Here is a 23,780-nt window from a genome sequence, read left to right as displayed (position 1 = left end):
TAAAATAACCTGTGTATAATGTGTACACATGGGGCCAAAACATCTCATAGGACATCTGGGGTTGCAGTCTTGGGGATACGGAAAAGCATAGTCTTTCACTTCATCGTACCATGGCTTGACCAACTGGAGAATAGAGCGATATCTAGATATCAAGATAAACAAAGAGAACTTAGAACAGAGCAGTGGTGATACACAGCAGACTCCTGTTAAATTGTAAGTTAATTGTTTGTAATGCAGATTATTCATGATGAATCAAGAGCATACCCACCCCTTACAATTACCAGCACTACCTTGTAGAATCCTCTTTTCCTTCAAGTAGGATCAACATAAAAAAGCACAGAGCTGGATCAAGTGATCCTATATTTGCATAAGTATACATCTGATGGTTTTAAAAACAGACATGCAGATATTTCAGGACTTATTGTTTTATCTTGTTTTATCTATGTCAAAAATTCCTTCCATCAGAATCTTACACACAATTACGAGTTGATATATTAGAAGTAGTCGCGATACTAGAATTCAGTGTGGGTTTTTTTCTTAAACTTATATCACTTTAATTTTAAAAATAGGACACCTGATTTTCTTCCCTCACATGCAAGAGACTGGGCCTTTGGAATGTTGTATGATGACATTCCTCAGTGGTAGGAAAATTATCCCATCACTGGGAACAGCTTTTCCGTAGTTGCATATACTTGCAGATAGGTGTGTATATACATATGTGTGTATACCTATATATGTGAATATGTATAATTTTTATAATAGAGATATATGCAACCAGGGCAAAGTTGCAGACACACAAGAATGGCTTCTGCCACTGTCAGGATTTTCTTGAGGTAGAAGAGACAGGATACAGGGTATAGCACATGCTGATCCTTCCAAAGCTAAGGGAGGGTGCTTCAAGGGTGAAATGGGAAACTGATCGTATTAGGTCCCTTTATCCAATTAAATACTCCTTGAAGATATCTAAAATAGCCAGGGGTCCAGCATCTGTGCCTGGCACATAGTAAACAATCAATAGTTGCTGATATGACTCGAAATTGGTGTCACTCCCCCTTGGAGTCTGTGAGCAATGACGTTGCGTGGCTATGAAGGGTGCCAGGGAAGCCGCTTCCTACCTTCCAGTTCGCACAGAGAGATTTTGGCCCAAAAATCTCAGTAAGTAAGAAGGTCCATGTTCCCAAATGCAGGTGGCGGCCCAAGCCTCAGCAGATTTTGCAAGATTTTCATCCCAAACCTGTGAAGGGGAAAAAAGCCTTTAGCTTTGCCAGGTTTTGTTGACAAGAAACAAAAAGTAAGAGGAAAGAAAAGGTGCTACTGTTCCCTAAAGTTCTTCCAATGCTGGTTCCTGAGGCTGTTTTGACTCAAACAAAGCAAATCCAGGCCACTGATACTTGAAGTTCTATAATGTAATATGATTATACCACCAAAACTTGGTTGTTTTTATAGAGTCCCTAGACCTCAAGTCTAGATGTCAGTTTTAGTAAAGGGATGGTTAACAAAAATACTATATCTAGGTGTAAACTGGGGTCACCTCATACTGACCACTGAAATTTGAATCCCCCAAAGTCAGTTGATTTCCCTAGAAGTCATCTTCACAGCAATAAGGAACCATGCTATTAAAATACCTTAAAAACTAATATGATCAAAGTTATTCAAATCAGTTTATCAAGATTAATAATGTCTAATATTATACTGAAACTTTCAAAGGTGAAACTATATTAGCATGCAATAAATCCCATGGAACTTCCACATTTTATATCATTTGAATCTTTGGTAATAATAACATGAGATTTACATTTTAGTTGGCATGAACTGGAAACAAACTATGATAAAAAGTAACTTGACTATGCTACATGGGGCTGCTATAAAAATATAGTGCATTGTGATTTAATGAAATATTATGAAAAATAGTAGTTGTTCTTGAAAAGAAAGTGGTTTAAACTGGCAAGGGTGTTATGGGTGTATAATGACTTTTCTATAATTGAAATATTTGTGGGATAAGATTTAAATAAGCCTTAGATTTAGTTTACATTTGTGTTAGTTACTATATGGATTGATATTCTCATTTCCAAGGCTGTATGGGGAAATCAAGCTCTGAGCATTTGTGGACCTTACAACAATAAAGCAACACTAGAATGATGATCTATTTTCTAGCAAGTTACAAGGTACAAAACACAAAGTGGTGTATATTTCTAATTCTTGTACATAAGTATAAAAAAAAGCTTTCAAAATTTCTCCCTAGTGAAAATATAATTTAGTGAAGCATTTATCTCTTATAAAAGTGATTTTGAACTAAAAAAGTTCAATACATGACATTATTTTATAAATTATTTAAATATTGGTATACTATTCTGTCTGAAGAAATTTGTTCAAATTGTGATTAGACAGTAGATAGTAGTATATTTTGGAAGGTAAGACCATGTATGAAAAAGGAAGTGATAGTCTTATATTACTCAAATTCAAATGAAGCTCCATAGATGAGGCCTGTGGAGATGTCCTTCTGCTAATCATTGTTTTCCTGCTTTTCATAGTCTTCCTTATCTTATCATCCTTTTGGTGCCTTTCTCTTCTACCAGGTTGTGTGGAGCTAAGCAAGACTCCCCTCCATTAAGGTTAATAGCCATTAGTTTACTATGTGTTACCAAGCAAACTCGGGACTGTTTGACCATAACATTATGAAGCCATAGTTTTCCTCAAGGATAATGGGATACATAGATTTATTTAATAAAATAGTATATTTAACTAAAAGAAAATGAACTCTTCAAGAGACACTTTCACTGTAGAGGCCATGGCAGCTGCCCTCAAAAGAGATTTGTTACTCACACGTAGTTTTAAATGAGAAAAACAAAGCCATCACACATACATTGATCTAGAATTGCATTAAAATAAGCTCACAAGCCCAACCGGAATGGCTCAGTGGTTGAGCGGCAACCTATGAACCAGGAGGTCATGGTTGATTCCTGGTCAGGGCACATGCTTGGGTTGTGGGCTCAATCCCCTGTGTGGGATGTGCAGGAGGCAGCCAATCAATGATTCTCTCATCATTGATATTTCTATCTCTCCCTTCCTCTCTGAAATAAATAAAAATATTTTTAAGATAATAAAAAAATAAACAAACTTGTGTAAAATCAGAATTGTTTAGAAGGATCTGGAGTAATTCTGAGGTGAAAATACTACTTCTCCTTTGCCCATGTACAAGGAGCTGTAGCAAGACACACTTTTAGTTATCCAGAATATAATTTGCCCATTTTGTGCATTAAATTAAATGTGGCAAGATATTACATAATATCATTTTAATAAATAATGTTAAATACAGTATCAAAAATAAGGATAATGCTCATTCTATAATATTTTATGAGCTAGTGTCTATGTATTTGTTTTTTTCTCTAAATTGATATCATGCTCTTTTACAATTATGAAAAAGATTTTGTACTTCTTTTTTATGGTTAATTTCTTAGCTCAGTAAAATCACTATTTGACAGAAATTATATGAATCACTATTTCAAACTTCTTTGTTTTTTTGTATAAATTAGGCAAAGTATATCAACAAAATATAATAAATTTATCATGAAAATTGTAGAATCATAGGACTGAAATGAACTTTTAAAAGCATTTGTTTGGTGAACTTATCTATTACCTATTCTGATGTTTGTGAATAAAATATGGGTTATAGTCCATCGAAATACAAAACAACACAATTAATTCACAAAGGACTTCCAGATGGAATAGTATCAACCCAGTTTGTCCCCTGGAGGGTTCTTAGCTAATTGTAGTCACTTGAGAAAAAAACGCATCTACATACTATTTACATAGTGTGCACACCAATCAATAACTGCTAAAAACACTTAGAGTCTTGTCCTGAAATATCAGCATGGCATGGCACAAATAGCGTTGACCTAAGAATAAAAAGTACTGTGTTCTAACCCTGATTCTGCTGCTAACATCATCTGAGGGCACGTTCATTATTCTTTCTGTCTCCCACTTAATTCACCTGTGAAATAAGATTGAATGAGGTCATCTTTAGGGTACCTTTCATCTTCAACTTCTCATGACTTAAGATACTTGAATAGCCCAGCATCGAGCCAGGAAGATGTATGATTTATATGTGTTCTATGGGTCTATGATTTACTCAGTGCTAGCCCTTTCCATACCCCAGAGAGAATAAACTTCTCTTCAAAATTACTAAAAACATTTAAGGCAGTTGAGGATTTAGCATATATAATCCTATCTTTACACTCATCCACATATTTAAAAACAAAATATTGTATATGTCAAAAAGATAAACCAAAAGTTTATGCCTGAACAGTATCTTATGTGAGCATTCATTTTAACTGTGATAGCGGATTTTGATGGGAAGACAAAGTATTATTACTGATGCCTACATTTTTTTTAGGGGTTTCTATGTACAAAAGTCACAATTAAAATTTTGGAGAAAGTGGTTGTGGGGGAGGAGGAATAAGGCCTCTCTCTCTCTCTCTCTCTCTCTCTCTCTCTCTCTCTCTCTCTTCTCTCTCTCTCTGGCATTTACTTTTAGGGAACTGATGGCAGGGGTTTCTGCCTGTCTCCAAGTCCCTGAAGGAAGATGCTGGAAGCTTGGTGGGCACTGGCCAGGTCCCACAGTGGGTCACTTTCCCTCCCCATGCAAGAGATGATCAACTGTCCTTTCGATGCCCACTACAGAGTAAGTCAGAAGGTCCTGTACTCTTTCTTGCCTCTCTGTCCCTGAGCAGGACTCACACCATCCTGTAGAGAGGGACATATCCAGCTGGAGTAGGGAGCGCGGAAATTTGAGGATTACATCAATCACATCTATTGGTAAAATTGAGATCTGCCTTTGCTGTCTCTGTCTTTCTTCTTTGGTTGTAACTCCCATGAGAAAGTGGGTAAATTACGTATCCCCTTAATCTCGAGTGGTATTGGATTGTATTAATTTGATGAGAGGTCTTTGAGGTTTGAAAATAGCAAGCAATGATTACTTTATTTAATAACAATAGGAAATTTCAACAAAAAAACTGGGGCTGTAGGGAGTGGCCCAATATTATCTATTCTTTCTTAATGGCCCAAGATTATTTGTTCTTTCTTAATCAGAAGCTCTAAACTACAATGAATGTTGCCAGTGTAACCATGTGAAAGAATTTTAACAACTTATAGAAGTTCAGGGCCCTGGCCAGTTTGGCTCAGTGGATAGAGGGTCAGCCCATAGACTGAATGGTCCAGGTTCAATTCTGGTCAAGGCCACATACCTCGAACCTTGGTTGAAAGCTTGATTCTTGGCCCCCACTGGGTCCTGCCAAAGGCAAATAATAGAAGTGTCTCTCTCACATCGATGTTTCTCTCTGTGTGTCTCTCCCCCTCCCTTACACTCTCTCTAAAAATCAATGGAAAAATATCCTCAGGTGAGGATCAACAGCAACAATAAAAGATTCAGGGAATGAAGATGAAAATTGCTAAGCATTTAAGTTGATATATAGGGTGTCCCCCTAAAATGTGTACATGCACTTTGAATAATTATTAAGGCAGGGTTTATTTAAGTACATTTCATTTTCAAAATTGAACTATCAGCTGTTAAAGTGTGTATACATTTTGTTGGGACACCCTGTATACATTTCTGTTTGCTTGATGGGCATCTGCTGAATTTCTGAGTACCTGTGGCATTTATTTGAAATGACTTTAATATTATCCCCCACAAATACAGCAACAGAGCAAAGAAGGGCACCCATGTGCACTCACTTAATGTTCTGTGGAATTCCTAGTAAACATACAATATATTATTCTCTGTTGGTCGGAAAAAAAACTGAACACCTGATACTTAGCTTTTATTCAACCAGATTCAACGTTCTGTATTCCCTATAAATAGATAGGATACTCTCAAAGGTAAGTTAGTTGTAGCACTTAAAATCTGATCTTGCCTCCTAAAAATGAAGCAAAAATTAAGAATGTGCATGGATACTAAAAGGTATTTATTGGACCCACTAGAAGATATTATAATTAAATCAGATAAATCACAAAATAAATCTAGCTTAAGACAATGTTGGAGCATACATATACTTTTAGGTGTACCCTGTTGACCCAAGTGGTTTTCTTCCATTCTTTGTTGTTAAGAACCATTTAGTTGCTCAGCTTATAAACTGATTTAGCTTTGGGCTCAAATGTTCACCGTGAGCTATTCTGCTTATAAAGTCAGCACCTTGTCTATGGCAACCACATAGCTGGACTAAGCCATGAGAAATATTCAGAATTCAAACTGATGTCATTTAAATATCTAAAAGATTTGTGGCTCCAAGAGAGAGGAGGGATGTGACAAGAATGCAGATTCTCATCAAGTTCAGAGGTCTTCAGAGCTTGAGCCAGAGACATAGAAAACCGAGTGAAAGGATTTTCTATCCTGGGAGAAGGGTTGACATTCTCAAATGGACAGAAGAATAGAGTAAGACATGCTCTGGCCAGAGATGAAGTTGTTTTCTCAGGCATTTCTGCAAGTTTGGTATCCACAACAGAGTGGCAGCCAGATTCGGGAGCACGGTGCCATATGAATCTCTCTTCTTAAATCCCAGTCAATATCTCTGCACAACAAGAAATTGAGTCTAGCTGGAGGCAACCTAAAATGACTTGGGCATATATCCCTAACATTATTTGATGTGACAGACTGTTTTTTTAAAGTGGGTAACATCTTTTAATTTCAAGCATAAGAATTAAATGTAGAAGTATTTGAAAGAATCAAATTGAAGTTATTAAAAAGGATAGCTATATCTGGATGAAGAACTTGCATATTTGATATTATTAAGATTTTTAATGGTTAAGAGAATGTGGCTTATTAAAGCAACAGGTTAGCCTTGTAACTTCAATAAACATATTGAGTAATTACTTATATTGGTGATTTTTAAGTTGAAAATTAGAAGACTTGTTAAATTTTTTTAAACAGTATTGCAAAATTTAAAACTTGAGGGTCACTGTATACCTTAGACTTTTAAGACATTATAGATAATAGAAATTATTATTTTCAATCAATCAATTGAAATATTTTAAAGATCAAATATATTAAAACTATCAATGCTGTTTTGAGAAATTTAATTTTTTAAATTTGTTAGTAACAAACATTGAGGAAATGTGATTGCCAAAACTTGCTAAATTTATGGATACAACTAGAGATTAGGAAATGTAAGCTAAGGAAGAACCAGGAATAGTACTTGACAAAGCAAAAGATACCTCTTGACAAATGTAATGCACAGTTGAATCCATCTTCAAAGACAACAAATGTTAAATAAAAAAATCGTACTTTGAGTCTTTGGAGACATATTTCTAAACTGGTTATGATAGTAATGGTATTGGAGACAGTATGGTATATGCTGTAGACATTATTTCCCTGGAAATTTATGTGGTCATTCCTTGTATATTAAGATAAAAAGCAAAGTCAATTTAGATAGACATGTTTTGGAGTTTTAAAAAAATAATTTAGCTAGGACTGTTTGATCTTTTCCTGCATTGGTCAGATTGGGGAAGAAGTGTTGACTTACAGAAGTGGGAAAGAGCCATTAAAAAGAAATTAAGTGATGACAAAATTATTTCCCCTGAGGGCAGAAAAATGCTTTTAATACACTTTAAAACAGCTTTAAATCATGGGCATGATTGCAGTTCTGTTTTGAAATGAGTGGGTTTATTCCCATTAGGTAGAAATGCATGTGAAATGCCAATAAAGAAAACTCAGAGCTGAGATCCAGGGTTAACCAGACAGGAGGGCAGAAATGAGTACTGGGAAGGAAGCCTGGGGTCGGGTGGGGTGCGGTAGGGTAGAGGAAGAGGAAGGGAAATTTCTGGTGTCCATTCGATTATTTAAATGATGTTAAACTGATTCTACTGTATAAGAGAAGTAGAGAGTTAAAGGAACTTGATTTAAAAATTCCCTCAAGCCACAACAATACCTATAAAAGATGGGACCAAATTATATCATAAACTACCTAAGTGGGGTTCTAGCATTTGGTAAATGTTTAAAAGAAGATAATGAAGACTTCCCTCAGGTAAGAAGAATGCCACCTTACAGGTAGGTGGGGTAAATTTCTGTAAAGAGATGATGTGAAGTGCACTTTTTTGGAAGGATCATTGCTAACAGCATACATTTCTTAAAAACAAACCAATGAAGCCCTTTTTCCTCATCCCTTTTTGTCTTCCGATTATTGCAGTATTCTTCTCCTTCCAATAACAATAAAATTCCTTGAGAGTTGTCTTAATTGGGAATTTCCAGTTTTTCTTCTTTTATTCTTATTTGATCCCCGCATAGAGGTTCCCCACTCCACCTCCACTCTTCCCAACTGCTCTCCTCAATGGCCTGGTCACCAACTTCCTTGGTCTATCAGCAGCTCTAGTTACTTGCTCCTCCTGGACACACCCCCATTCCTTGGTCTCACCACTCCGTACTTGCTTTGTTGAGCTCTGGTTGCTGATTTTCCATGTTTGATGGTTCCTGCTCATCCCTCCAACCTCTATGTGCTGGAGGGGTCCCAGGGCCCCCCCCTCTCTCCCTCTCTCCCTCCCTCCCGCTTTATCTGTATACACTGCCTACATAATCTCCTTCAGTCTATGGATTGACATGCCCTTTACGTGCGGTTGGTATTATCACTCCAAATTATATCTCAACCTCTCAGTTGAATTCCAAACCTAGGTACTTTAAGCCTCAACCTAACTTGTCCAAAGTTGAGCTCCAAATACTCACAACCCTGCCCCACTTCCCCCACCACCACCACCCTATAACCTGCAGTCTTCCTCCTATCAGCAAATGGCATAGCCCGTCTTCTAGTTCAGGGGTCACCAATCTATCTGCTTTCCTGTTCATATATATCTATGGCTGTTTCCATACTGCAACTGCTCTTGTATTGCTCAGGCTAAAAATCTAGTAGTCATCTCTTTGCTTTCTTTGTTTCATAATCTTTATCTGCTCCACCAGCAAATATTGTTGATTCTGCCTATAAACTACCATATATACAAAAGATAAGTACTGATTGCCACCACTATTGCCACGCCCGGTCAACACCACCATCATTTGTTATCTGGATTACTGAAAGGGACTTTTAACATATGTATAAATAAACGAGGGCATGGATAAAAGCAAAAAAATAAATTTAGGATTTGAGATTAAAGTACTTAAATAAGATTGGTGATTAGGAAAAGATGGAAACATTTTTAGTGCTTTAAATCACTAAAGCATGGCTCTGAAACTGTACTTCAGCCAAGTGCTGAAAATGGCCAAACTCTGTAAATATAATTAAACAAAATGCTTTCATTGTGGGAATGGTCTACTAATGAAGATGACTAAATGTAGTATTGGGTATAAGATTACAAAGTGCACCTGCTGCTTGACCTCTGGACAGTTATATGGGGGGGGGGGAAGAGAGAGAGAGAGAGAGAGAGAGAGAGAGAGAGAGAGAGAGAGAGAGGGAGAGAGGGAGAGAGAGAGACTCAGAAATAAGTGAATTTGCTGCACCCAAAGAGGCTACTCCTCCCCTCTCTAAGTCATTGCTAACAAGTAGGAAGTGGGCTCAATCTCTCTAGAAATCCTGATATACATGTGAAATGTATCAACTTTTACATGTGGGCAGTTAACTTTTAAAAATATAAAATTATGTACAATTCAATACTATACAGAGCAAATTAAACATACCTACTAGAGTGGTTGATGGGCCTGCAGTTTATGAACTCTAATGTAGGGTGTCATTGTCACCATTCCACCTACCCAAATGAGTCCTCTTCCCACCTCATATCCATGGGTGGTGGCAGGACACAGCAACCCTGTACCTGCATTTGCCTCAAACCTCCTTGCAATAAACTTACCACATGGGGAGGGCTGCGTTGTCCTCAACAATGAAAAGTACAAGAGTGCAAGTTTCCATATTAACCAATAGGATTCCAGGTAACTCATTCACCTAGACAGCCAGTAAGTGAATATTTATTGGGAGGCACTGGGTACTATGAATTCCACTGTCAGCAAGACTAACAGGGCCTCTGCCTTACAGCTTAGGGAAGAGACAGGCAACAAAAGCACTACCAAACAAATAAGCAAATAATTGCAAATTGCAATAAATTACATAAATTTAGTATTATACAATTCAATACACGTATATGGGAGTGGGGATGGGGAAAAGTGGGCTTACAGTTGTAATACAAATAAAGAATACAATTTTAATAAATAAACATACAAAAATAAACTCTGTTTCATGTACTCACAAGTGTAAACCTACTTCTGCCCATCCCTGTATAGCAGATACGGTGTGTTATATGAAGAAGCTCTGAAAGAACCATGTGCTACTAAAAGTTTGTTTCCTTTGAAGTGTCCTTAGTAAATCAAGTACATTCCCACGGAAGCCTTGTCCCATGTGGCACACATCTGCAGCTCCCCCAGAGCGCCCACGTGCTGTTTTTTGGAAACAGGTGCTGAGTGAACATTCAGTGAAATTGTGCTGATATAGCAAGTATCACTGGAATAATTCTTTTGGGTTAGCCTCATCCTTCTTTCAGTGTATAGTCCAGCCATGGGCAAACTACGGCCCGCGGGCCAGATCCGGCCCGTTCGGCTGTTCTATCCGGCCCGCGGAGCCGAAAGAGCAGAGGGTTCTCTTGCTCTCCCCTCCACTCCTTTACTTTGAATTTATATTAGTTCACACAAACACTCCATCCATGCTTTTGTTCCGGCCCTCCGGTCCAGTTTAAGAACCCATTGTGGCCCTCGAGTCAAAAAGTTTGCCCACCCCTGGTCAGTCTCTTGTTAAATAAGTGGCTATTTGAGCCACAAAATACTCTGCTCAGCTTATTTTTGTGTCCTGAACCATGACCTAAGATAATTCTCAAAGCAGGTGTTAGAGGTCTCACCTGGGAACGTACTCCAGCATCTCCAGGGGAAGTGAAGAAGGGATGCCTAGCCCACCCCTGGGCCAGAGCTGGGGATCTTGAATGTGTATTGCAAAGTGGCTCTGCTCTCCTGGGTAACAAGTTATTTAAAGCCCTATTTGGCGGTGTGTCATTCTGCTCAGAAAGAACTTTAGGCCTCCTCTCTCCTATCTCACCCCTACTCACCCCTCTTTCCCCACTGCACTCACACACCCCATGAGGGGCTTTGGAAGAAGGGGGCATTTCTGGTAGTTGATGTCTGTTAATTTTCACTTTATGAGCCCTCATATGCGTATCCTTCCTTTCAGCCCTGGTCTGTTATTGATTCATGTACCCAGTGACAGTGAAATGCTCTGTGAGGATGTCTGCTATGGTTACACATGAAAGACTTGTGGGTGAGGAGGTAGAACACAGTCCTGAAGACTGCTGTACAAACAAGCTGATATCTCACATTCTGAGGACAATAATTCCAGGGGAGGGCACATGCAGTCCACAGCTCCATGGGTATGAATACCGAGATGACAGATGGTGTTCACAGTGCCTGTTTAGACAACATGGGAACTCTAAATGGATTTACTAACTGAGGTACCGAAAGTAACATGTGGAAGAACAGTTTGCATCACTTCCTGAAAAGTCTAAAAACTTGAAAGAAAGGGTTTAAAAATTTAAAGTAAGGCCATCTCTTTCCATTATAACTTCAAACTTGTATTTAAAACACTCATTTGACCTACACATGACTTAGTTAATGAAATTGCAGGAGACTTTGGCCACCAACTCTGCCAACCTCCCTTTAGGGTGCATCTGCAGAAGCAGAACAAATGAGGGAGTACCTCAAATCTCCATCTCCTTAACGACACAACTCTTACCTTTCCCAGGATTTTCAGAAAGCAAACCTCTTTGTGCAGTCTTCCCTGAGAGGCAACACTCTGGAGGCCAAAAGTGGTTTAGACAGCAGGTAGTGAACACAAAAGGGCTGGAGGCTAAGAAAGAGCTGGGTGCCTGGGGTCAGGGGTCAAAGACCTAGATGCTCACAGCCTTCAAAGACCTGAAGCAGTATTCTAATGCGGAATGTTCCCACATGGTGTCCAAGGAAGAATACAGGGAGCAAGGTTCAATTCCACGTGAAGAAACACTTTCTAATATCCAGTGTTGTCCTCAGATGAAATGCATGTAGGGAAATTTCCTAGAGCAGGAGATGAACACATGAAGGGGAGTGCGTATTGTTGTCTTTCCAAGCATGGACTTTGTGGTCAGACAGAACTGCGTTCTTATCATTTTGTCTTATTTGCCCTGTGATCTTGGCCAACTTACTTATGCTCTCCAGGTTCAGGTTTCCCGTCTGACTGTGGTGAAGGCTAGGTGAACTAGTGACTGAGAGCATTGAACCCAGCTCTAACAGCACAAGGGTGTATGTAACGGTGGATATTATCAGTACTGGGGATCCAGGCCCTGGATGGTAGTGAATGAGAAAGCCGCCTAACATGGGAAGCTGTGAGGTGCCCTTTGATCACATTATCTGGCAGCCTAAAGTTTGAGAGCCACCACGCTTTAATCTCAGCTAAGCGTGCGACCAGATAAAGGCAAGCCAAGCAAACCCTAAAGCAACTAAATAATCGGAAGCAGAATTATGTATAGATAACAAGGAACTTGCTTCCGGGGGAAAAAACATCAGACCGTGGAAGATAAAAATTTGGGGAATTTTATAAGTGTGAAAACTTATGAATTCCCCAACTTAAACCCCTCTTTCACATATGTTGTGTCTCTAAATTTTAAGACGATTTCATGATGGATTCTAGCAATGCGCTGCTCTCTGGGGAAATATAATGCCCATCGGCTATCATTGGATTCTGGAGTTATGAGACAGGAAGACCTTTTCAGGTGTGGTTAATTCTTTCCCCTGAACTCAGTGTCACACCAATCTGAAAAACGGATTCCTCGATTGTTAAACTCTCCTGTGCTACACGTGCAAACCCCCGCTCTTGCCATTGCACTGAAGAAGTGGAATGCCTTTCTGCCTACCTACAGCCTGCTGGAAGCTAGACCTCCCTGGAATGCAGAGACCCAGATTGGGGAGAAGGTTCATATTTAACGCAATTATGAAATGTGATTTGATGCACATTTTAGGGGAAAAAACATGTGTCCTGAAGTAACATTGCTGGACTGTTTCCGTTTGGAGTATGTGGTGTGAAATTTTAAAAGTCACGAAAAGTTTAGTTTGAAAACACAACTTGTTAGGCATTCTTTCATCTTTGTGTCCAAAAAAAAAAAAAAAATGCTTGATGCCCAATTTTAGACACTATGGGGAGCATAGACTGGAAACATTGGAGCCCCATCCCTCCAAACCTCATTCTAGGTAGATTTTGTACCAAACATTCTTTCTTGACCAGTTTGAGCTGTTAGTCTTTCTTCTCCCCACCATCCTTAAGAAATTCTCACAGACAATTTAACATCTCAAGTTCTGCCCAGCTGTTTAATGGCCACTGACTAGCTATTAAAAAGTTTTCAGAGGAACTAAACTCAGGACGCCACACCGCCAGACCAGTCAGCTGCTAGTTTTCTGAAGTGTTTTGGAGAGTTTCCAGAAAGACCTTATTCTGAATGTGTCAGGAGGCCTCGGTGGGCCTGGTGCTATTTAGGCCCCTGAAACAGCTTTGAATTCATGTTGATTTAAGTCTCAGCACTTATTCTTCAAAAAAAAAAACAAACCCAAAAAACAGGAAGCTTTCTTGCAAACATTCTTGAGTTGATTCCCAGACATAAAAGCATCCATCCATGCTGTCTCCATGATACTCCCGGACCCCTTATGCAAAGTGGTCCATTTTGATTAGCAAAGCACATGCCCATCCAACATTCTTTGTAGTGGAGCAGCGATTTTCAACCCCTTTCATCCCATGGCACACATAAGCTAATTACAATTCTGCAGCACACCAATTTTTTGCCAATCTAACAAAACAAAAAAAAGGTATAATTTTGATTCATTCACACTGGACAGCTATTATTGTGTTGGCTGTTTTCTTTTTTCTTTTTTTTTGATTTGACAATGTGAGAGAAAAGAAGTCAGTGCCCCTGACTAAATAGTTAGGTGCTGCATGTTTTAACAACTCTTGCACCGGCTGAAAATTGCTGCAGTTGAAGAATGTTCCCTCCCACACACGCCAGCTATTTCTTTCAGCCTCTATAGGTGAGTACCTGGGTGGTATACCTGCAGCCCTTAGAGACAACCTGACCCCCACTCTTTACTTTGTGTTCTTCAACTCAGAGAAACCCAGTTGTTCTGCTCACAACTGAAGGCAGCTCCTTGCCTGCTTCCGCACACAATCACTTATCCCATTGATTTGATCCCTACATGTACTTGGTCACGTCCCTATGGCCTTAAACTTTACGAGGCTTCAGTTATTGCTCACCCAGACTTCAAGGTAATAATGGCCTCTGGATTGTGCTCCCTGCCTTTACTTCTGCCTCCCTGCAGCCCCTTCCTCATGCTGGAGCCAGAATGTGAATGAATGATATAACTTCCCTGCTTCAAACCTTCAATGAATGATCTAACTTTGATCTTAGAATAAAACTCAACAAGTTCCTGCTTGCCTTCCCAGCCTCACTAAACATCAATTTTTCCTTAATGTACTCCCTCCAAGCCATCCCAAATTTCTATCCTTGCCTTCAACACACCGAGCGCCTTCTTGGAACATGCTCTCACCCCTACAACAGGTTCTCTCTTTCCTTAATGCCCTCCTGTATAACGTTTATTTATTTTTCGTATTTGATATTTGAAATATTGTCTTCTAGAAGCCTTCCTGGCCTCTCTATCCTGAGTCCAAGTCTGGTCTAGGTACACCCCCTGTGATCCAAAGCACCCATTAGCACTCGGCTCATTGTGTTGCCCACTCACTGGTCTGTGCACAGTACTCCTAAGGAAAGGTGTCCCAGCTCCCCTCTCATTCCCCCAGCAGAGTGCCAGGCACCTGGCTAGATGTTGCGGCATGAGTGATTGAATGCTCCATGCTCTTTAGCCACGTGCTCTTTACACTCATGCCCAGAAGCACTTCATTCAATTGTTCCATAATATTCACCGAGTGTTCTCTGTGGACCAGGTATGATGCTACGTTCTACCAATACTCAATAGGAATGCAATAAAATTCTCTTCCTGCACTGTTGTATTTGGTCAAGTATCCTTTGCCGCAAAAAAAAAAACACACACACACACACAAAACAAACAAACAAAAAAAAAGCACTGTTGACTCTTGGGAAATATGGTCACCCTACATGTGGCCTCTGTATGATCACAGCTTTCCTGTCTTCCACCTAATGGTGACCTTCTGAATTGCATCCTGTTCATGTGTTTACATTTGTGCTTCTTTGGAATCTGTCTTCAAATGGTCTCAAACCAAATGTTCTTAAGCTTTCCTCAGCTGGCTCCATCCATGGAGAGCTGAACATACAACACCAAGTGATACTAAGCAACGTGCACCTTGAAAGAAAATTCCTACAAAACGTGCCCAGTCTCCATCTGAAGCCAAGACACTTGAAAGGTTCTGCATCCAGAACAGGAATGCGGAGAGAGCTGGACCCATGCCTCCTGTCAGCAGCCACCTCTCCGCTCACCGCAGGCTGGCAGCGACTCTCAGGAGGCCTTCGAGCAGTCAGAGAAGCACTCATCGAAAAGATTTAGGTTAGACACATCCAATTTCTCATGTTTATAGCAAGAAATTTAGTTATCCTTCTCGAATGAGAGGAACTGCGCCATCTGGGACAATACATGGTTTTATTTTTTCAAAATAATAAGGACATCACATGTGTTCAGTCAACTATTGAATAAAGAAAAAAAAAAGCAATTTATATTATCTACATTCTCTTCTATGTGAAACCCAAATAAATGAAATCAGCATTTTTCATTATTCCCAAGTCGGAAATCATTGTAGGCAAGTAGTTTATTGGTTATTTCCGAGGGTGAATTAATGTATTCTCCATTCATTCACTTGAGTCATGCTTTCTGTTATGTTTCTACCTGCTGTGACTTGGTAACTAGTATTGTTCTCTTTTCCAGAAAAGCACAGGAGGCCGTGTTCCTTTAGCTTTGCCAATAACATCTGCTGGCACCAAACACATGAAATAGGCCACATTATCAATATGCTGTTTGGGCTTCTTGAAATTACCTTTTATTTTCAGCTTCAAGTGCATCCTTATCTTCACACTGCCCCTCACCTGCCTTCCCACCATTCTCTACTAGATGTGAGGACTGCTATCTCATACACTACACCCCAGTTAGTTGTTACTACCTGTCATTGTAGGTGCCAGCTCCCCCCTACCTGTGCCTAAGGTGGGAAAACTTTTTGACTCAAGGGCCACAATGGGTTCTTAAACTGGACCGGAGGGCCGGAACAAAAGCATGGATGGAGTGTTTGTGTGAACTAATATAAATTCAAAGTAAAGGAGCGGAGGGGAGAGCAAGAGAACCCTCTGCTCTTTCGGCTCCGCGGGCCGGATAGAACAGCCGAACGGGCCGGATCCGGCCCGCGGGCCGTAGTTTGCTCACGGCTGGCCTAAAGCAATGGCATCTCTGACTCAGTGGTTGTCACCTCTCCTGTCACTTTCATTGCTGATCCAAGTCCATCAATTGCCAGGATCATCTTTCTAAAATGCACTCCTGACCCTGCTCTAAACTCCCACAGTCTCTGGAACTCCTTTGTATTAAGTGATCCTCAGTCTCCTTTCAAACTCCCCCTAAATCTGACTGGTGGACTAATTTCTCCCCTGGCACTTTTGTTCATGCCTCGCTTTAACCTACCATAAGAGCCGACCCTGCCTCTTCCTGATCAGGGGTCTCAATGCCCCTCCTCCAAAGAGATTTTTGATTTTTGTCAACTAGAGATTATCACTTCTTTCTTTGACTTCTCCATGGTATTTATCTGGACCTCTTTTATTACATCAATCTTATGCAGCAGTGTATTTTACTGAATTATATGCTTAGTGGGTTTTTTCCTGTTTGTTTTGTTTTCTTTTCTACTGTTTTGTTTTATACTTTAAAGACAGAGATTTCTGTTATCTTTGGATCTCATATTCTCAGGGAGGGACTTCAAATTTTCTAAAGTTAATTTACTCAATTGACTTGGATTCAAAGAAGATCCTACAAATTTTACTCCATGTGTGAGTCTTGCAATTTCATTCTTTGGGGGATAATTCTTATTCTAAGAAACTAGTGTGGTTTGTGGTTTAGAGTCATGGTTTAAGCTGCCCTTAGGAAGAATGAAAAGCAGCTGGTGTCCAAGGAGCTCTGGAAATATGTCAATAAACTAATTGGAGAACAGAAGCCAAGAGGAAAGAAGTTTGACTTGTATATCTTAAGCTCTATCTATATTATGGCTTTTTTGAAATTATGCAAAACTTATTTTGGGTGCATATGATAAAATGCTATTATAAATGATGATAAAATTTCTGTAAAAATATAAATTATACAGTTGCCCCTTGGTATCTGTATGAGATTGGTTCCAAGACTCCTATAGATACCAAAATCCGTGGATGCTCTTTATATTAAACTAGTAGCCCTGTGCACGAACCCGTGCACCAGTAGCTCTCTGCGGGGCCTGGCTGCTCCATGCCCACTGCCCAGAGTATCTCCACAGCCCAGAGGCCCATCCATGGTTGGGAAATGCAAACGATTTCCCTCCCTGTTCTCAGGAACTCTGATAAAGGGCTTCCCTCCTCTTTCTCGGCCAGCTTTCACCCCTGTGCCTCCACCACCAGCCCCTCCTGTTACACTAGTCTCCACCCCGAACTTGACCTTGCCTGGGAGTTGGGGGCCACTCAACTCTTGCTCAGCTTGCCAGTTCCTTCTCTTCTTACGCAAGCATTCCACGCCCCGGCCTGGCCAGAGGCCCATCTGTGGCTGGGCGCAGAACACTTGCCTTGTCACTGTGGCAACGAAGCAAGCATTCTGCCAGGCTGCTCAGGCTGCCCGCTCTCAGCAGCTGCCCCCCGGGACTTGGGGACTCCAGTGGGGCTGAGAGGACTGGGCGCTGCTATCTTGTGGCTACGGGCACCACCATCTTTGTGATGGAGTGATGGTTAATTTGCATATTACCCTTTTATAAGCTAGGACTAGAGGCCTGGTGCACAAAATTTGTGCACTCATGGGGGGGCGTTCCTCAGCCTGGCCTACACCCTCTCGCAGTCTGGGAGCCTGTGGGGAGTGGGCCTAAGCTGTCAGTCCAACATCCTTAGTGCTGCCACTGCTGCTGCACTCCCAGCTATGAGCCCGGCTTCTGGCTGAGCGGCACTCCCCCTGTGGGAGCCACTGACCACCAGGGGGCAGCTCCTGCATTGAGCATCTGTCCCCTGATCGTCATTGAGCATCATAGCGACCAGTCATTCTGCAGTTTGGTTGATTTGCGTATTATCCTTTTATTATATATGGCCTAGTCTTTACAGATAAGATACACACATCCTCCTATATTTTAAATTACCTCAAGTTTGCTTATTATGCCTAATACAATGTAAATGGTATGTAAATAGTTGTTTTACTATAATACTTAAGGGATAATTGCAAGAAAAAATCTACATATTGTAGGTCTAACAATATAGTACATGTCAGTAACAATGTAATAGGCTATTTCAAATATATTTGATCTACTATTGATTGGATCCATAGTTGGAGAACCCATAGATAGGAGTGTTGACTGTCATATCAAAATTAATGCTACTTAAAAATAGAGATAAAAGGATGACTAAACATAGACTTAGCACCCTGAAGGCTTAAAATGAAGAAGTTTTCAGAAATATACAAATAACTGTAAATCCAGTTCAATTTTGATGAGAGCAGTATAATAGATGTATATGTTACGGTGCTTCAAAGGAGAAATCAAATGAGGTTGTGATCATAGGAAATATCAACAAAGGACACGAATTCTGATTACAACTTGAAGGGTAGGATTATAGATAATGGCAGACATTAATGAGGAAACATTAGAAGAAGAAGAAATGGCATAGGAAAAGGTTCCGAGAGAGAAGCTGGGATGAGAGAGATTACCAATCAATCTGGTGCCATTAGGAAAAGCCCTGAGCTGAAGACTGCCTTCCACGAGGCTCCCATGGTGATATAACTCACTGATGGGGACAATTTGTACACATGGCTGGTGGCCATAGTGAGCTAACTGTCCCAAGTTTTTGAGATACGGAGTAGAGCAGGGAAGTGAACTCATTTTCAAATTGCTCAAACTCCAAATCAACATTGAACAAGTTAAGACAAAGATAACTGTTCGATTGAGAGCTTTATTTTTTTACCTGAGCTTAGAGATTAAAGTCACTTACATCCTGACCTACACGCTACCTATTATATTGTACCTCCCTCAGTAGTTTCTCTGAGTCTTCTTGAGGGGTCCATTGAATTATTTCCATGGGTCAGTTTATTCAGGGAGGTCTACAGTTTCACTACATAAATCACATATTTTAATGGAACGAATACATTTTCTGTCTCAGGGCCTTGGTCCTTCCTTACTCTTCCCTCTGCTGGGAATGACCTCTCACCTATCAGTGTGGCTCCCTCCCTTCCCTCTCTCCAGGATACTCTCACTGAGCTCTTCTCTGACCACCTTATGAAATGTCACAACCTCATCACAATCAGCTTTCTGTTTCTTCATAATCTTATTATCTTCTGATGTACTGTGAACTTTATATACTTATCTTGTTTATTGTCTGATTCCCCACCCCAGATGGCTAAGGAGTGTCTGTTTTATTCATGAATATGTCCCTAATGCTTAAAATAGGGCCTATGTATTAAGTTAATAAATACTTATGCAAATGAACTATATGCAGTATTTATTTTTAATACATTTTTATTTATTTCAGAGAGAGAGAGAGAGGAAGGGAGATGGAGAGAGAAGCATGGATGCAAGCTCAGAACATAATCCCTTCCTACTGGCTGCTTCCTGCATGCTCCCTACTGGGGAGCAAGCCTGCAACCCAGGAATGTGCCCTAACTGGGAATTGAACTGGTGACTTCTTGTTGCAATGGGATGACACTCAACCAAATGAGCCACGCTGGCTAGAGTTAAATGCAGTTTTTACATGGTAATTGAGACAGTCATACGTTCCTTTATAAGACTTAACTGTTCTAACTACTATTTTTCATTAACTCTCCTGAGTTAAGGAGGATTTATAGAGCATCTATCATCTAACCAGCACTGTATCTGGTTCTTAAAAAGTAAATTGTATGTAATAGCTCCTGTATCTGAAAAAAAAAGAGGGGAATGTCAAATAAAATATGAATGCTATAGGATTTCAGCTGGCAATGTGAAGAAGGACACAAAGATATCCCAATATCTCTGGGGGTTTCCTCCAGTAGAACGTTTGCTAGATCTAAATACATAGATGCTACCAGTACAAGCATGGGCTTTGAAATTACACAGACCTAAATTCTGATCCCAGTGATCCGGTTCCATATGGATAACCACCCACACCACCGTGGCCTATTCATGAACTTCTCTGGGTCTCAGTGATTTCAAGGGTAAATGGGAGACCACAGTCTTAACCTCACAGGGAAAATGTGAGCTATCAAATGAGGTCATCTGTGGAAACAATTAACCAAGTCCTTGGCACATAGAAGCAATTAAATAAATAACATGTGGAATGAATTAATTCTTGATCAGTGGGGAGAGATATAACTAGAAAAATGTGGCTTTCTTCATTCTATTTCTACTGTGTTGTACCCAACCTATGCCTGTATTCATGATGGTTCCTCTTCCCTCTATATCATAAAAATAGTGAATTGCAATTATGTACTGACGGGTTCTTATGTAAATTATTCCCATTTTACAGATAAGAAAATTGAGTCTCAGCAGTTTAAGTAACATATACAAGACAATAGAGTAAGCAGCAGAGTTAGGATTTCAACCCAGATGAGCTTATCTCCAAAGCCTGTTCAGTTGTCTTGAGTCTCAGACTGCATAGCAATGTGATCCCCGCCCTAAACCCACACCTGGATATTACTCCTTTCTGAGTTTAAGCAAACCTTATGCATATTACTCCATAATTGAGGGTAATTTTGAAAACGTACTTGTTTCTCTTCTCTCTGTGTCTATACGTCACCTTCTAGAAACACCTCTGCAATGTGCATGACTGTTACTACTTTAGATCTAGAATAGGTGTTTGCTGGGCACCTTTCACCAGAAGTTCATGGCAACCCATGAAAGTTCATGTTTAGTGAACATCTATTTTGCAGTCGGCTTTGGTCTAATTGCTCCACCACTCAACTTCTACATTCCTCATAACAACTCTGAATGGCAGATACTACCTTTATCTTCATATTAGAGAGGATGAAAATGAATGAGGGAGTGAAGTCACTCAGCTTATATTCCAGGACTGGGGTTTAAACGCACACATTTAGATTCCAGAATCCACAGTCTTAATCATGAGGCTGTATTGCCCCTTATGCACTAGGACTGGTTACATCTTCTTCTTTGTATTTCTTTAAAAGTCCAAGGAACATGCATTTTTATAGGGTAAATTGCACTTCTCTGAACTATGACTCTCCTACGCTTGGCAAGCCTTTGATTGCCCTCTGACAGTGATAGCTGCAATTAGTCCAACTTAAAAAGCAGACTTGAATAAAATAGATGGAATTTATCATCTGATCGGAATCCCAAAATTTTAGGTCAGCACTTATGAAAAGTTGTTAGTGGTATATCCACACCCCACCCACCCCTCACACACACCCCACCCACCCCTCACACACACCCCCCATCTTAGAAATACCATATCGGTGGTCTTCGTTGCCTTAAATAGGCTCCAAGCTGTGCTCTTGGAAGGTACTGGAATTTAAACCATAACCTTGCATAAATTCAAAACCAGAAAGAAATGTTAAAAAGACCTCTCTCCTTTCAATACCATCCCTATCGGAAACAGTCTAAGTAAAATGATTTCGGCACAGGGAGCCTATTTTAAGAGAGAGCGAAGAATGTGTTCCGAGCAAGTTGGAACAGGCGCAAGGCAGTGCACACTGGCTCCCGGCTTCTCTGCGGGGCGAAGCACTAAATCACAGGAGCAGGGGCAGCGTGTTCCCCAGAACACTGAACATGAGCGTCAGAAAGCGCCCTGTCCAAGAAAGGGAGAGGACGCCTACCCAGCCAATAAATCATGCCCGTGAAACCTATAATTTGAAAAAAAAAAATGATTTTCAATAAATGTCTTAACTGGGACATGTGGCTATTAGCTAAACAAAGCCCCAAAATTTTCCATGATTTTTTTTTTTAAAGTGGACCTTCCAACTGTGACCAGTCAACACACCTCCGTCTTCCCCTTTGTTTCTTCTCTAAGACCTGGTTCATCGATGGTTCTGGAACTCACAAAAGCTCATGAGACGTCCCCCCCCCCCCCCCCCCCCGCTTTCATTCTGTAATGAGGACAGCGCCTAAGCTTACCAGGCACACAAGGTTATGGTTAAAATTCCCACTTCCTGTAGGTAGGTAAAAAGTGCCCCTGTATCTCATACAAACACTCCTTAGGTTCTTCTAACGGACGATGGGAATAAAGCACTCTCACTCAGGACGTAAAGAAAAATTCCTCTTACCATATATTCCATGTTGGCGGCCGGTGGGAACACTTTGCCCCGGACTTGGTTATGATAGTCAAGGATGGCGATCATGTCATTTTGCGAAATGTAGCGCTTCCGCCTGGCTTTGGGGATGTCCGCAGAATCGAGCTGAGCTTTCAGAGCGGCTTCAATATCAGTGAAATTATTGGCTGGCGAGGATGAGTCAGTGGAATTGAGTAAGACAACAGCACTTGCCTCACAGAGAAGGGAGAACAGGAGCGCGCCGCTGACGGCAGAGGTTGCTGTCATTTTGAGGGTGGAGGAAGGCACCGAGTTTCCTTTGCTTTAAATCAGAAAGGTAGAATTAGGGTCTATGAAAGGGGAAAATGGGCCAGAGAATATGGAGGTACAAGTTATTATTTGGGAGCATTGTTTGCTTTGGTTTTCTAAAAAAAAAAAAAATTAATAATAAAAATCCAAACACATGTTGAATTCAAGCCTAGGAGACAACCTATAGTAATCTCTTTGCATTTTGCTTGGTATTAATGAGGCAGACTCCTAAGAGGAATTTCCTACAGCTAGAGAAAAATTAACAGTCTGACTACTAACCCTAAATGCATGTGAGCATCAGAGCCATTTGTCCCAAATTCCTGAACCACAAAATGCATATGTATCTTCAGATGGAAATCTTTAGAAATTAAAAGTCATCTAGAGAGTGAAGAGAAAAAAATGCATTGCAGGTAACAGCAGAGAATGTGCTGATGTCTCCCAGACACATTTGGACATCAAGTGAGAGAAACATACAAACGAGCCATAACCATCCAAACTCATTTCTAAAAGTAAAAAAAATAAAAAATAAAAAAATAAAAATTTAAAGTGTGAGCTACTTTAAAATCAATGCATGCAAAATAAACTTGTTGAGCTAAATAGCTTACCTCTGCACAATGCCAAAATGAATATTTTGTTCTTCCAAAAATGTAAAGTCTTTGCTAAGTTGTAGTATGAACTCTTGTAAGAGGAGTGTGTCTTATTACAAACTCTGAGAGAGTAAAAGTCTGCAAGGTTTAAATGCTGCTGGCTACAGGAGCAGCTAACAGCTTTTATATGTCACAGTCGGCAACGTCCAGAAAGGGCAGTCTTTCTTAGGGTCTCTCCCAGCCAAAATCAAAGGGGAGGGGTTTGGGATAGAAAAAGAAAAAAAAAAAAAAACAGTGATTGGGTGGCAACCTTTTTTATGTGGGTGGTGAGGAAATTGAGTCACACCCACAGCTTACAAAGTACAAACCATAAAAGACAATCCCCCTTTTCTTTGGGCTTCTACCTTTACTGTGAGTGGTTCATTTCCCCCATTTAACAGTTTCTAGTTCCTGGTTCCCATACA

The 23,780-nt window shown here is 40.3% G+C and overlaps 1 protein-coding gene across 1 annotated transcript in view; it reads right to left on the bottom strand.

The window, feature by feature from the left end:
• Positions 1-23,452, bottom strand: part of PI15 (peptidase inhibitor 15) — a gene marked incomplete at its 3' end in the record, with an annotated part of 29,426 nt that extends 5,974 nt beyond the window's left edge. Inside the window, exons 1-4 of the mRNA XM_080646372.1 lie at positions 23,335-23,452; positions 22,436-22,742; positions 1,116-1,234; positions 10-142 (exon numbers count right to left, since the gene is read on the bottom strand). Coding sequence (XP_080502498.1) covers positions 10-142; positions 1,116-1,234; positions 22,436-22,708 — 525 coding nt within the window. The 5' untranslated portion in view covers positions 22,709-22,742; positions 23,335-23,452. The remainder of the gene's footprint in view (positions 1-9; positions 143-1,115; positions 1,235-22,435; positions 22,743-23,334) is intronic.
• Positions 23,453-23,780: the final 328 nt, after the last annotated feature.

The sequence above is a fragment of the Plecotus auritus genome (genome assembly GCF_963455305.1).
Source record: "Plecotus auritus genome assembly, chromosome: 11".
Taxonomy (NCBI): Eukaryota; Metazoa; Chordata; class Mammalia; order Chiroptera; family Vespertilionidae; genus Plecotus; species Plecotus auritus.
Note: the sequence above shows the minus strand (reverse complement) of the source record. Positions and strands in the feature narration are given on the sequence as shown.